This window comes from Choloepus didactylus, chromosome X (assembly GCF_015220235.1).
Source record: "Choloepus didactylus isolate mChoDid1 chromosome X, mChoDid1.pri, whole genome shotgun sequence".
Taxonomy (NCBI): Eukaryota; Metazoa; Chordata; class Mammalia; order Pilosa; family Megalonychidae; genus Choloepus; species Choloepus didactylus.
Genome location: NC_051334.1, coordinates 37,574,469 through 37,590,684, shown reverse-complemented (window position 1 = coordinate 37,590,684; position 16,216 = coordinate 37,574,469). Strand labels below are relative to the sequence as shown.

Below are 16,216 nucleotides of genomic sequence, written 5' to 3'. Positions count from 1 at the left end.
AGAAAGATTTAAAAATAAGTCTTATTTTTGCAACTCATCAATTCCTGTGGATTTTCACAAAGAAGTTTCAACTTTCTGAAGACAAAATGAACCTTAGGCTAAATAAAAAAAAAAAATGCTTCGAAGGGACAATCAGATTCCTTCTCAAAATTAAGTGTATCTAACAACGAAGAAGTAAAAATAAAATATTTAGATTCAAACACATATCTAGTTCTCTGCCATCATGAGACACTTTTTCTTCAACAAATGCCAATAATAAGTTGTTTTGCTTTAATTATTTGAATGAAATATTTTATTTACTCACCATATTAAGTTCTGCCTGATACAGTGAAAAAGGAAAGCAAGGTAAGGGCAGTTTTCTCCTTGTGCTGAAATATTGGGGAGAAAAACATGATCTACTATTCTATATCAGTTTTTTTTTTTTTGTCATTTATAGGGAATACAAATTATATATTCTACTTCCCTTTTCCAAATATGAAAGGAACCCCCATCCCCAGAAGAGTTAAGGCCCCGAGTGGATAATTAACTTAATTGAGGTCACATGGTTGGTTAAGCAGGCGAGTCAAGATTTGAGCTAAACTAGACTCTGCTCCTCACCACGGTTGCTTTAAATTAATCATCTCCAGATTAGCCAAAAGAGAGACTACTTCAAAGCCAAATCCAAGCATCCATCATGACAGAGTTAGTCTGAAAATACAGTTTAGCTAATCTGTCCTCCGATGCAGTGTTTCTCAAACTGTGATCCACCTGTATTAGAAGTGATGGAACACAATTTGATAAATATGCTTAATAAAAATGATGGAGATTTCTGGGGATTTTGGTTCAGTAGCTTTGGATCAGGACTCTGGAATAAATATATTAAATTCACAATCCAGATGATTCAGATAATCCTTTGGAATCCTTACTGTGTCCCAATTTCCCTGGCTATTGTTCAAACCTTCACCGATCCAATTTTTGTTACTGTTTTGCCGGCGTAGACTTCCTCCTACTATTTCTTTCCTTTTCTAATTTCAGAGGCCATCAATGACACCATTGTAGGAGGAAATCCTTTCTGCCAACTGCCAGAGGCAAGGCTCAGTTTAATGTGAAATATCTACATGGAAGAAAAAACAAACATTGATCACCACCCAAAATTCCACAGGCCCGCGCTCTTGGACATTTCTGGGACTTGATATTTTAATCTGCTTTTCTTCTAAACGTGGGGTTTGCTCTATTTTTTCTATGGATTTCTCCTCCACAACCAAATCTAAACATTGGAGTCGCAGGTGATGATGTGACTAATATTACCCTGAATCAGATAGGCTCAATTCTGTCAGGGGTCACTTAAGTACTTAATTATCATTGGTCACGTATTAGTGTAAGTTTCTTAAGGAAAAGGAGGTGAAGAATACAAAAATTTGTCAAGATATCATTATTTTGTTTTCAGGTGACCTGGTATATCTACACCCTGATGATTCCAGTGATATTAACAACTCAAGTGTGAAATGAGAGCTGATAAGCCAGAATTTTCCAAGAGACCTGCTGACGCTATTTACAAACTGATAGAGTCAGGCTTTCAACCTTGTCCCTGCCCCTTTAAAACTTGACTATGCAAAGGATGAATACTCAAATAGTAACCTCTGATGCAACTAAGGGAAAAATAAGAGTTCAGATCTCCCAACAAGGAGCAGGATGATCCAAGGCAAGGCCATGGCCTCTTCTTCCAGGAAGCTGGTATGCTGTGCTGGAGAGCACAATTAGTGCCTTTATTGGTGCCAAGACAGGCTGGGACTGACTGTCTAGGGTTGTAACTACAGTGCTTGTAGAAAGGCTGCCTTTAAAGCATATTTGAAGGTGTTTTTTTTTTAAATCTTTGTGGGCCTTATCTGTTAAGTGGGGGTTAGAAGAGGTGGTCTCTAAAGGTACCTACTGGTCTAACACTTTACGATGTTACATTTTTTCACTTTCATTTATTCCATAAATATTTTTTGATTATCTACTCTGAACCAAGCACTGAGGATATAGCCATGAAAAAATATAGTCTCTGCCCTTCTGAATTTTACATTCTAGGATGTGTTGGGGGGACAGGCACAGACATTAAAGGACTCATTATGTAAATAATTTATTATAATTGTGACATGTGCAGTGAAGGAGAACTAGAGACAGGATTCCATGAACCAGTCAGGCAGGGGGTGATCCGAGAAGGCTTTCCCGAGGAGGTGACATTTAAGCCAGACTTGAATGATAGATGGGAACGAGGCCAATGAGAAGGAGCAAGAGCATTCCCAGCAATGGCATGAGGTGGGATAGAGCCCGGGACAATCGAGAAGAAGAAAGATTAGCAGTGTGGCTGACAAAAAGGGGAGGGGATGCATGGCCTGGGCCAAGCTGGAGAGGAGACAGAAGCCATATCATGCAGGGCCTGGCATGCTATGTGCAAAATTTAGATTTTATTCTCAGGGCAATGGAAAGACACGGAAGGCTTTAAAGCATGATCAGATTTGCAGTTTTTAAAAGATCACTCTGGAGATGGACAGACAGAATATGTTAAGTAAGTGCAGTCAAATCCCAAAGGTAAATGGTGAATTTCAGTGGTGGGTATGGAGGTGTTCACTTTGAAATTCTTTCAGCTCCTTGGTATGTTTGAAAACGTTTTGGTAACATGGAAAAAAATCACTCTGCCTACAGTATGGAAAATGGATCGAGGGAGGGCAACAGTTGACTGCGTAGAGAGCAGTTATGGGACTGTGGAAATAAGAGAGGGGTGATTGTGGGTTAGACTGGGGTGGTGCCATGGAGATGGAGTGACTTAGGCTCTAGAGATATTTAGGAGGCAGAAATGAATGCTCACTCCCAGTTGCCCAGTTAGTGTTACTGGGTGGATGATGGTACTAGGTACCGAGAGAGGACACACTGGAGTAGAAACACATGGGTGAGAGGGAGACGGTGAGATAAAGAGTTCCGTTTTGAATGTGTTGAAAACGTGAGCTATCCTGGTGGAGATGTCATCTAGGCAGTGGGATTTGGGTCTGGGTTGGAGATGTGAATTTAATGAGAAAACAGGGACCCAGCACGGTTTCATGAAATTTCTAAGGCCACAAAACTGGTCTATTGCAGAGCCTCAGGTCTCTTGTCTTCTAAGTCAGTGCTTTTAAATCTGGGTTTTGCATTCTCCTGGCCAAAGATGACTGGAAAGGGAGTTCTTACCGCATGATGTGTGACACAGAACATGGCTTTTGCACACATAAAGGGCATGCATGAGGCTTGGCCAAAATAATAAATGCAATGATCACTTATGTGACAGCCATTAGATAACGCGAAGCCTTTATAGAATCAGCAATGCTGTTTATTATCGATTCCAAGTCTGCCTAGGACCCTGATCCCAATGCTAATGGATTTTTGCTTTGGGTATTTTATAGCTGCTATTCTTTGGTAAAATTCTGTTTCTCCTCTTTTAAGTTTCTTTTTAGATACAAATTCAAATGCCAAGATGAGGCAAGGCGCTAACATGGCTTTTGCACACATAAAGGGCATGCATGAGGCTTGGCCAAAATAATAAATGCAATGATCACTTATGTGACAGCCATTAGATAACTCGAAGCCTTTATAGAATCAGCAATGCTGTTTATTATCGATTCCAAGTCTGCCTAGGACCCTGATCCCAATGCTAATGGATTTTTATTTTGGGTATTTTATAGCTGCTATTCTTTGGTAAAATTCTGTTTCTCCTCTTTTAAGTTTCTTTTTAGATATAAATTCAAATGCCAAGATGAGGCAAGGCACTAGAATATGACTCCGGAGTAAGACTGAGTCAGGTATGTTCATACTTGAATAATCAGACTGTGCCCCACTTTCCCTGGTACTTTTTCCTCCTGTCTATCCTGATAAGTATAGGATCATGCCAAGGATTATGGTGGAAAGTAATCCTTGGGAAAGCCTGGGAGTCACACCATGGATTTAAGTCTAAATTTGGACACAGCTTCTATATGACTTTGGACAAGTCATTTCAGCTCTCTCTGATTCAGGCTTTGAATCTTCAAAATGAGCAGCCAGGTCTGAGTTCCCTTCCAGCTTTAACTACCTTTGTGTTCAAGTTTGGTGTCTCAAGCAGCGGAAATTCCAGATGACAGAAGGTATGACAGATTGAACTAGTGGCCTCAATTCTTTATCCCTTCCTGCATGCTCACTCTTGTCATGTTTTTTTTCTAGGCAACGTGTGTTTCCCTGCACCTTGATTTTGGGCTTGGCTAGTGTAACTTCTTTTAGCCAACAAGATATCAAGATACATGACACAAGCAGGGGCTCAAAATGTACTTGGGCTCATCTTCTTGCATCTCTGCCATCAACATGGGAAGAACATGCTCTGGCTATTCCTCTGGCCCAAAGGAGATGAGACATGAGCCGCAGACCCAGACCCTCAGGCTTGCAGCAGGAAGTAGAGCTGTCCCAGCCCCCAACATAACCATGAGAATAAAGGATTGTTATTCTAAACTGCTTACTTTGGGGGTGAATTGTTACTCACATTATTACGGCAATAACTAACCAATACAGAAGGAGATAGCAAAAACACATGGAAGGAGAAAATGAGGGGAAGAGAGTAAATAGGGCCCATGACTACATCCCATAAAAGGGCAGAAGTGGGACAAAATTGAAAGAGTAGGTAGAGTACCTCCCTTTCCACTAAATTGGTCACATCAATAAATAAAATGTGAAAAGGTTTATAGATTAATATTATTTATGATTCCCTTTAAGTTAATGGCTTAGGATATTTCCTAAAATAAATGTTTACAACAGAGGTCTCTAATAGACAGGTCCTAGCTAGACTGGCCTTATATCCACATTTGCCCAGGCCAATCCTGGTTTACATCTGTTGTCTTGAGGTAATTCCTTCGGTCTCTTCACCTCAAATATGGACTGATTTAGATGATAAATTATACAGTCACCATAGGAAACCTTGTCAGTCCATCTTGACACCTTACTCGATCAATCCACAAGATTGTTATGATACCAGTGCCACACACACTCCACCCCCTCCCCCTCACCATCCCCACCACACCTTCTTTGAATCATGAGGATTCCTAGGGTTAGCAAAGAGTGGCCAGGATCCTTTCTAATTCTCCAGGTAGTCTGTATTCCAGTGGCCCCATTTTCTCCCAAACCACTTGAGGGAATCTTAAAGTAACTCATGATTAGAAAAAGGGTAGGGACCCCCAATCTCAATTGTGGTTTCAGGTAAGCTTGTGCCATTTCCCTTATGATATAAAGCCTATGAATCATTGCACGATTTGCTTGTTGACAGGAGAGTGTGGTACACTTTCTATTATCTAACCCTGAAGGCCCTGGTCCATGGACATATAGAGATACATGCTTTTTTAAGGCACTCAGCAAGACCTTAAATGTTCAGAACACCCCCATCTCTCCCCTCATGTGTCAACATTCTCAGGTGAGAAAAGGCAGGGAAGCAGAATCCCATGTACCAAGCCTGTTACTGGTAGGAAACGTCAACTAGATAGTTCCTGGGAGCTTCATTCTCAGAGATCTGGTCCCTTCAGAGCCTACGCTTCCCCATGCTAGAACGGAGCATGAGTACACCTTCTACAGGAGTCCCAGGGTTGCTGGCCATCTTCTGCCAAAGGCGTTGCTCTTCCCCTTGAGAGTCCATCCAATCCACATTCTTTCCATGGCTCACACCTGAAGAAGGGAAAGGGGAGCATTACACTTCACAGATGATCTTCTGGAAGGCATCTCTCAACCTCCAAGGAGGATGTGGAGGTCTTCTAACTGGAGAACCCTTCACTGGCTTGTTCCTTCTCCCCACATCTAATGATTGGTGTTAGAATGAAACAAATCCTTTGCCACCTGCACTACTCTCTTGTGCCTAGATGATGACAGACAAATCAGGATGGCCCTGGAGGTTTGTTTCCTTCCCCTTTTGGTAGTATAGCAGAGAGCTGGCTCATCTGGACTGAGTCAATTTGACTGAAGAACAGACCAAACTGGGCTCACGGCTCTCCTTTCCTAACAAGGCCATGTCTCTGGCCTGGGAAGTTTACATCATTTCAGTGGCATTACTATTCTTAGCTCCCCTTACTCTATGAATAAGTAGAACATTATAGGAGTGGGGTCTTTCTCTACAGGAATGTGGACAATGGTGCATCTATGTCTGGCCTAAGCTATGGGAGTTTGGGGAACTGCATGTGCTCTGCTGATTATCTATTTGTAAGCTTTTTTCCAATTCACTCAGTTACAGTTGTGTCTTATGGCATCAATGGTGTGTTTCTATGACCTGTGTGAACAAAACTAAAGGTCATTTTTTAAGGAGAAGTTGATTTCCTTTCAATTCAACCACTATGAATAATAGCTCTAAGTTCTAGGCAGAACTGAGGAGAGGATGAAGTAAAATTGGTATTGGAAGCCCCTCCCTCCTCTATCAGAAGCTTGTGCTGTCTTGGCGATCCTCTCCCGAGCAAAACCTGAAGTAAGGCCCAAGGAAGTACTTGAAATTCACTTAGACTAAAGTGTAAATGATACTCTGTGAAAGGACTAAGTATATACCTCCCAACCTTCCAGCCTAAAGATAAAAAATTACAGTACTAATATGTGTATTTTAACAATGAACAGACCCTTACATAAAGAAATGCATCATCTGTGGTAATTTCAGGAGTCAACTACAGCCGAAACTATATCTGATATCACACCTCCAGAAACCACACCCCTGCCCTATGCCCAGTCACAGACCATGTCAGAGCTCCCACCAAGTCCCTCACCACTTCCAGTATTCAAACGAACTCCTCCCAAGAAGATGTTGCTGGAGAAGGCCTCCTTGTCCCAGATTGTAAGTTCCAGGCAAACATTCTTTATATCCTGGGGATGCAGGCCACTGAATGTGAAAGTGTGATTCCATTGAGGGTTAACACTCTTCTTTATTACCAGAGTTTTGTGCTTGGAGGCTTTGCTATCATCAGGGAGCAGGTAGCTGCAGGAGAAAAAAACAATCAAACCATCAGTGAGACAGGATGCAGAGAATGACATCCTTGAGTAGTCATTTGGATTTCCCACAATTCCTGGTGTGTGTGTGTGTGTGTGTGTGTGTGTGTGTGTTTAAGTGTGATATGTGTATTTGATTTTCTCTCCCAGGTTTTTATATGCTTAAATCTGGATCTACTTAGTGGCCTCATTTATTTGTCTTAAGTGAGGCCATAGTAAAATGACCTTGCTCTCCTTTCAAACCCGATTTTTGTCTTTTTGCCCATCTTGAAACAAGAATACTTTCTCTGGCAGATGTTACTGGATGCCCTGCATCATATCCTCTAGGTCCACCTCTGAGTTGACTCGCAGCCAGGATGGGCAGATCCTGGCATGATGACAGCTTCTTACCTCAGTTTCCCCAATTCAGGGCTGTAAAGGGGTAGCCTGGAATTGCTGGCATAACCCTCAACCAATGAGTTTTGGGAAACAGTGGATGAATTCCCCAGCTTCCCCGTCCCACAGAGGGATGATTCTAAAGAACATTCCATAGAGTCCCTCATGGGTTCCCCAGTAGGATTGAGCTCCAGTTGCCCACAGAGGTAACCTGCTGATTAACGTAGCTTTTATCAGCTTTCTTCCATTCCCTGTCTGATTTTCTCCACTCTCTTATTGGCACTTCCTGGGATCTTTTCTCAAATAAAACACCTGCACCCAGGCCTTCTCTTCTATTGTCAAGGCTCTGTACTAAGCTGTAGGTATGTGATGAATATGACTTTGTCTTCCCTTTAGAGTGCGTACCTTAGGAAAGGAGACAGGTGTGTACATGGAATTAGTACATCAAATAAAAATGAAAAATACCACAAAAGAAATGACCTTACAATAAAGAGGAAACATTAGGGCACTTGAGATTTCATTTCATTTCATTTAACAAGCAAAGACTGCTTGTTATCTCCCAATATCCATCAGCCCTTTATTTTTCTCTAATAAAAGCCATGCTTTTTAGCTGGGTACAAGGCTGCCCAGAATAAAAACTACATTTCCCAGTCTCCCTTGCAGCTAGTATATCCTTGTGACTAAATTTTGGCCAATGGTATGTAAGAAGCAGTTCTGCATGAAACTTCTGAAAAGTATCTTGCCAGCAGGAATTTGGATGGGATAGCTGAAACTCGAGAAGCTATCTTGGCCTGTGAAGTGGGAGGCATAACAACATAGAAGAAACCTGGGTCCCTGATAATCATAATGCCCCCATACCTGCTCTGGATACCTTACCTTCAGCCTTTGTTTACGTGTGAGAGGGAAAAAAAAACTTTTGTCTTGCTTAATTAAGCCACTGTTATTTTGGCTCACAGACAAACCCAATCTTAACTGATATATTTACAGTATAAAACTTTTCAGAAGGTTATATTCTTGCTCTCTTGCATGCTCTCTATTTTAAAAAACATTTCAGGTCCTTTTAAAATCCGTTCAATGTTTAAGTATAGCTGGGGAAAGAATTTACTAAAAAGTCACTGGCTTTTTTATTTTCTTTACCGAACAAAGACACTGTCCTTTATTATTTCTCCTTCATGAATTTTCAATATAATAAAGTGAAAACTGTTTCAGAAGATAAATCATCCCTGCAAGGCAACAATGAGGCTGTACGTCAGAGGGCACACCCTCATCTCACCAGACAGTGAGCAGCAGGGGCCTGAATTGGATGGTGGGGCCAGGGAGGCAAATTGCAAAGACAAGATCCACAGAAAACATCTCCTCTGTGCTTAAACCTACTGAGAGAAGGAGTGAAGGACAGATGGACCGGGATTCAGGCACACACACTCACCAGCAGGGAAACCCCTGACATCTGCTTCTCCTCATTATTGGCTCTAACAAAGTTAGAACATGTGAGGGAAAAGGTTTGATTCATTTCCCTGTAAGGAAATTGCAGTTTTCTAAGTGGGCTTGAGGAGAGGAGCAATTCTGTCACTTTGACACAAAGAATTAAACTCATGGCTTGGCCTCATGGGACTTTCTTTTACCTCCTGGGCACCATGGCACTCCTTGAAGGTAGGTACCATGTCTTAATTATTTTTGAAACTGTAAGACTTGGCATGTGTGCCAGTTTGGATGTATTTTGTCCCCCAAAATGCCATTATCTTTGATGCAGTCTTGTGGAGGCAGACATATTAGTGTTGATTAGGTTGGAACCTATGGATTCAGTGTTTCCATGGAGATATGACTCAATCAACTGTGGGTGAGACCTTTCATTGAATTATTTCTATGGAGGTTTTGCCCCACCCATTCAGGGTGGGTGTTTATTGGATCACTGGAGTACTTTAAAAAGAGCCACACAGGTCCAAATACAGAGCAGCTGTGAGTGACATTTTGGAGAGCAACTGAGAGTGACATTTTGAAGAGAAGCTGCAGCCACGAGGGACACTTTGAGGAACGCACAGGAGCTGCTGAGAGAGGAGCTGAAACACAACCTAGGAGCAAGCAGACACCAGCCATGTGCCTTCCCAGCTAAGAGAGGTTTTCCAGATGCCAATGGCCTTTCTCCAGTGAAGGTACCCTTTGTTGATGCCTTACCTTGGACACTTTATGGCCTTAAGACTGTAATGTGTAACCAAATAAACCCCCTTTATAAAAGCCAATCCATTTCTGGTGTTTTGCATTCCAGAAGCATTAGCAAACCGGAACAGCATGGCAATGGGTGCTCAGTGTATGTACATTTGTATGCTGTTTGAATGAATGAAAAATATCATTTTTGTCCAAGTTCCACTAATCCCAGGGGGAAAATCTCAAATAGTCAGGAATCAAGAGGGATTTCCTATTTGGATTGATTAGAATGGGCAAGAATGGCCATTTAAAGGGCTATATTTCCACAAGAAGCTGCCCTATACTCCACAAAGTGGACACAAATGCCTGGAGGGTGGATCCAGGGCTCCCCCAAAGCACTCTCCACTGGATATCTTCAGGGAGGGTACTCTGACATCTTCACTATGTACAATTTCCCCCAAGAAAGCAAAACAGCAAGGATCAAATCTTTTTGCTGTTGTTACATACTGCCAGAATAAATGACAACAAAGCACAATAAAAATATATTAGCTGTAGAAAATGATACTTTTTACCCCTCCAAGAAATGAAATCGTATCTTACAGGAAATTTTGCCAGTCTGGAGGGTGAGAGTGGTAGACACCCCTGAAATATGCTGGAAACAGGGTCAAAGCTGGAATAAGCAGTTCCCCTACACTCGTATTGGTGTAGATGTTAGAGCCAGGATTCAAGGGTAGATTTTTCCTAATACATGTCCAATAAGCAGAGCATAGAAGCCTCACAGCCATCATTGTCTTGTGGATCACAGGTGCTTTCACCTCCCATTAATATCATCTAAAATGAGCTGAAACAAAATTACCCCTTCACAAAACTATCAGAAGTGCCTCCTGACTTCACTGCTGTCAAATTCTTGGCCTCTTTGATGAACACTTCTAAGACTCCTCCAGAGATTACAGGCGATTCCTTCTTCTTTCCTTTTTTAGAAGTCTTCTTTCCTGCATCAGCCACCAAAAGGAAAGGAGAGTACGGGAGAGGAGAGGAGAGGAGAGGGAAAAGGGAGAGATCATGGATTCCATTTCAAAACTTACAAAGAAAATCTGCAAAGATTTATTTCATTTGCTAACTGATTTGGGTCTTATCCTAATTGTATATTTTTGCACGAATTCATTTAAATGTCTTTTTATCCCATTGGATTCCTTTAAGATAGGCCTTATGAGTTGTGTTTGTTGAAAAAAAAAAAGAAGAAATAAATTTTAACCTTTGAATACTCCCCTTCAAGGGGTAGCTTTTCACAGGGTAAACAGTGATAGGAATGGAAAGGCCCCTGAGAGCTGCCTGGGCCACATTCCTGCTCTTAGTGAGCAAAGGCCACAATGAAAGCTTGTCACAAGCATCAAGACTCCAAAAGAGAACATTTTGTAACCCCCTCCTAGCTCTGTAAATTGTCAACTCCAGTACCATTTCTAGAGACTATAGCCCAGAAGCAATTAAATCTTTTGGGTGAGGGAGAACTCCTTCCCACTTCCCATTTTTATTCCACTGAAATATGCCCAACACGAACAACCGCCACTTTATTTAGCACTGTTTTAAGTACTTTACATGTTTGAACGTATTTAATCCTTACAACATCCCTATGAAGTGAGGAAACTGAGACCTGTAGATAATAAGTTACTTGTCTAAGGTCACACTGGAGAGTGTGACAGGGAATGGAAAGGTAGAGGAGGCAGCCTGTAGGAGGTGATGGAAGGAGAAGGGCAAGAGGGATTTACAAGTTGACTCTATCTGCATTCTGGGTGCTGGGTCCCTGAGTTAGCTGTGAATGTGGTAAATCCAGACAGCAGCTTCCTACACCTCCCTACCCACAACCCGACCCCTCACCCTGCCCTGGGGGAAAATCCTATATCTCTGGAACTGCCAGGAAACAAATCTCATCATCAAGGCTGGTTTCTTTTTTTTATCATCATTTTATTGAGATATATTCACATACCACGCAGTCATACACAACAAATCGTACTTTCGATTGTTTACAGTACCATTACATAGTTGTACATTCATCACCTAAATCAATCCCTGACACCTTCATTAGCACACACACAAAAATAACAAGAATAATAATTAGAGTGAAAAAGAGCAATTGAAGTAAAAAAGAACACTGGGTACCTTTGTCTGTTTGTTTGTTTGTTTCCTTCCCCTATTTTTCTACTCATCCATCCATAAACTAGACAAAGTGGAGTGTGGTCCTTATGGCTTTCCCAATCCCATTGTCACCCCTCATAAGCTACATTTTTATACAGCTGTCTTCGAGATTCATGGGTTCTGGGTTGTAGTTTGATAGTTTCAGGTATCCACCACCAGCTACCCCAATTCTTTAGAACCTAAAAAGGGTTGTCTAAAGTGTGCGTAAGAGTGCCCTCCAGAGTGACCTCTCGGCTCGTTTTGGAATCTCTCTGCCACTGAAGCTTATTTCATTTCCTTTCACATCCCCCCTTTGGTCAAGAAGATGTTCTCCGTCCCACGATGCCGGGTCTACATTCCTCCCCGGGAGTCATATTCTACGTTGCCAGGGAGATTCACTCCCCTGGGTGTCTGATCCCACGTAGGGGGGAGGGCAGTGATTTCACCTTTCAAGTTGGCTTAGCCAGAGAGAGAGGGCCACATCTGAGCAACAAAGAGGCATTCAGGAGGAGACTCTTGGGCACAAATATAGGGAGGCCTAGCCTCTCCTTTGCAGCAACCATCTTCCCAAGGGTAAAACTTATGGTAGAGGGCTCAACCCATCAAACCACCAGTCCCCTATGTCTGTGGTCATGTTAGCAACCATGGAGGTGGGTTAGGCGAATACCCCTGCACTCTCCACAGGCTCCTCAAGGGGGCACTACATCTTTTTTTTTTCCTTCACTCTCCACAGGCTCCTCAAGGGGGCACTACATCTTTTTTTTTTCCTTGTTTTTCTTTCTTTCTTTTTTTTTTTTTAAACTTTCCCTTGTTTTTTAAATCAACTGTATGAAAAAAAAAGTTAAAAAGAAAACAAACATACAATAAAAGAACATTTCAGAGAGACCATAACAAGGGAGTAAGAAAAAGACAACTAACCTAAGATAACTGCTTAACTTCCAACATGTTCCTACTTTACCCCAAGAAAGTTATATAATATAGCAACATTTCTGTGAACTTGTTCCTACTATATCCATCAGAATTTAACAGACCATAGTCATTTCTGGGCATCCCCAGAACATTAAATAGCTTATCTGTTCTTCTTGGATTATTGTTCCCCCTTCCTTAATTGCTCTCTACTGCTAGTTCCCCTACATTCTACATTAAAAACCATTTGTTTTACATTTTTCAAAGTTCACATTAGTGGTAGCATATAATATTTCTCTTTTTGTGCCTGGCTTATTTCGCTCAGCATTATGTCTTCAAGGTTCATCCATGTTGTCATATGTTTCACGAGATCGTTCCTTCTTACTGCCGTGTAGTATTCCATCGTGTGTATATACCACATTTTATTTATCCACTCATCTGTTGAAGGACATTTGGGTTGTTTCCATCTCTTGGCAATTGTGAATAATGCTGCTATGAACATTGGCGTGCAGATATCTGTTCGTGTCACTGCTTTCCGATCTTCCGGGTATATACCGAGAAGTGCAATCGCTGGATCGAATGGTAGCTCTATATCTAGTTTTCTAAGGAACTGCCAGACTGACTTCCAGAGTGGCTGAACCATTATACAGTCCCACCAACAATGAATAAGAGTTCCAATTTCTCCACATCCCCTCCAGCATTTGTAGTTTCCTGTTTGTTTAATGGCAGCCATTCTAACCGGTGTTCGATGGTATCTCATTGTGGTCTTAATTTGCATCTCTCTAATAGCTAGTGAAGCTGAACATTTTTTCATGTGTTTCTTCGACATTTGTATTTCCTCTTCAGAGAACTGTCTTTTCATATCTTTTGCCCATTTTATAATTGGGCTGTCTGTACTATTGTCATTGAGTTGTAGTATTTCTTTGTATATGCAAGATATCAGTCTTTTGTCAGATACATGGTTTCCAAAAATTTTTTCCCATTGAGTTGGCTGCCTCTTTACCTTTTTGAGAAATTCCTTTGAGGTGCAGAAACTTCTAAGCTTGAGGAGTTCCCATTTATCTATTTTCTCTTTTGTTGCGTGTGCTTTGGGTGTAAAGTCTAGGAAGTGGCCGCCTAATACAAGGTCTTGAAGATGTTTTCCTACATTATCTTCTAGGAGTTTTATGGTACTTTCTTTTATATTGAGATCTTTGGTCCATTTTGAGTTAATTTTTGTGTAGGGGGTGAGGTAGGGGTCCTCTTTCATTCTTTTGGATATGGATATCCAACTCTCCCAGCCCCATTTGTTGAAAAGACCATTATGGCTCAGTTCAGTGACTTTGGGGGCCTTATCAAAGATCAGTCAGCCATAGATCTGAGGGTCTATCTCTGAATTCTCAATTTGATTCCATTGATCTGTATGTCTATCTTTGTGCCAGTACCATGCTGTTTTGGCAACTGTGGCTTTATAATAAGCTTCAAAGTCAGGGAGTGTAAGTCCTCCCACTTCGTTTTTCTTTTTTAGAGTGTCTTTAGCAATTCGAGGCATCTTCCCTTTCCAAATAAATTTGATAACTAGCTTTTCCAAGTCTGCAAAGTAGGTTGTTGGAATTTTGATTGGGATTGCATTGAATCTGTAGATGAGTTTGGGTAGAATTGACATCTTAATGACATTTAGTCTTCCTATCCATGAACATGGAATATTTTTCCATCTTTTAAGGTCCCCTTCTATTTCTTTTAGTAGAGTTATGTAGTTTTCTTTGTATAGGTCTTTTACATCTTTGGTTAAGTTTATTCCTAGGTACTTGATTTTTTTAGTTGCTATTGAAAATGGTATCTTTTCCTTGAGTGTCTCTTCAGTTTGTTCATTTCTAGCATATAGAAACATTACTGACTTATGTGCATTAACCTTGTATCCCGCTACTTTGCTAAATTTGTTTATTAGCTCTAGTAGCTGTATCGTCGATTTCTCAGGGTTTTCTAGATATAAGATCATATCATCTGCAAACAATGACAGTTTTACTTCTTCTTTTCCAATTTGGATGCCTTTTATTTCTTTGTCTTGCCGGATTGCCCTGGCTAGCACTTCCAGCACAATGTTGAATAACAGTGGTGACAGCGGGCATCCTTGTCTTGTTCCTGATCTTAGAGGGAAGGCTTTCAGTCTCTCACCATTGAGTACTATGCTGGCTGTGGGTTTTTCATATATGCTCTTTATCATGTTGAGGAAGTTTCCTTCAATTCCTACCTTTCGAAGTGTTTTTATCAAAAAGGGATGTTGGATTTTGTCAAATGCTTTTTCAGCATCTATTGAGATGATCAATTGATTTTTCCCTTTCGAGTTTTTAATGTGTTGTAATACATTGATTGTTTTTCTTATGTTGAACCATCCTTGCATGCCTGGAATGAACCCCACTTGGTCACGGTGTATGATTTTTTTAATGTGTCTTTGGATTCGATTTGCAAGTATTTTGTTGAGAATTTTTGCATCTATATTCATTAGGGAGATTGGCCGGTAGTTTTCCTTTTTTGTAGCATCTTTGCCTGGTTTTGGTATTAGATTGATGTTAGCTTCATAAAATGAGTTAGGTAGTGTTCCCTTTTCTTCAATGTTTTGAAAGAGTTTGAGTAAGATTGGTGTCAGTTCTTTCTGGAAAGTTTGGTAGAATTCCCCTGTGAAGCCATCTGGCCCTGGGCATTTATTTGTGGGAAGATTTTTGATGACTGATTGGATCTCTTTGCTTGTGATGGGTTGGTTGAGGTCTTCTATTTCTTCTCTGGTCAGTCTAGGTTGTTCATATGTTTCCAGGAAATTGTCCATTTCCTCTACATTGTCCAGTTTGTTGCCATACAGTTGTTCATAATATCCTCTTATAATTTTTTTAATTTCTTCAGGATCTGCAGTTATGTCACCTTTTTCATTCATTATTTTGTTTATATGGGTCTTCTCTCTTTTTGATTTTGTCAGTCTAGCTAGGGGCTTGTCAATCTTGTTGATCTTCTCAAAGAACCAACTTTTGGTGATATTTATCCTCTCTATTGTTTTTTTGTTCTCTATGTCATTTATTTCTGCTTTAATCCTTGTTATTTCTTTTCTTGTACTTGGTTTAGGATTGGTTTGCTGTTCATTTTCTAGCTTCTTCAGTTGATCCATTAGTTCTTTGATTTTGGCTCTTTCTTCCTTTTTAATATATGCGTTTAGTGCTATAAATTTCCCCCTTAGCACTGCTTTTGCTGCATCCCATAGATTTTGGTATGTTGTGTTCTCATTTTCATTCGTCTCTATATATTTAGCAATTTCTCTTGCTATTTCTTCTTTAACCCACTGATTGTTTAGGAGTGTGTTGTTTAACCTCCAGGTATTTGTGAATTTTCTAAGTCTCTGATGGTTATTGACTTCTAATTGTATTCCATTGTGGTCAGAGAATGTGCTTTGAATAATTTCAATCTTTTTAAATTTATTGAGGCTTGTTTTATGTCCCAGCATATGATCTATTCTGGAGAAAGTTCCGTGAGCACTAGAAAAGTATGTGTATCCTGGTGATTTGGGATGTAATGTCCTGTATATGTCTGTTAAATCTAATTCATTTATCAGATTGTTTAGGTTTTCAGTTTCCTTATTGGTCTTCTGTCTGGTTGATCTATCTATAGGAGAGAGTGACGTGTTGAAGTC

At 40.7% G+C, this 16,216-nt stretch overlaps 1 protein-coding gene across 3 annotated transcripts in view; it reads right to left on the bottom strand.

Moving 5' to 3' along the window:
- Positions 1–342: 342 nt before the first annotated feature.
- Positions 343–16,216, bottom strand: part of SYTL5 (synaptotagmin like 5) — a 142,220-nt gene continuing 126,346 nt past the window's right edge. For 2 of the 3 annotated variants that reach the window (XM_037822511.1, XM_037822513.1), the window contains 3 exons: positions 10,340–10,475; positions 6,747–6,955; positions 5,042–5,670 (listed from right to left, as the gene is read on the bottom strand). In XM_037822511.1, coding sequence (XP_037678439.1) covers positions 5,528–5,670; positions 6,747–6,955; positions 10,340–10,475 — 488 coding nt within the window. In that variant the 3' untranslated portion in view covers positions 5,042–5,527. Of the gene's footprint in view, positions 1,094–5,041; positions 5,671–6,746; positions 6,956–10,339; positions 10,476–16,216 lie in introns of those variants that run through there. The other variant, XM_037822512.1, reaches the window with a different exon arrangement.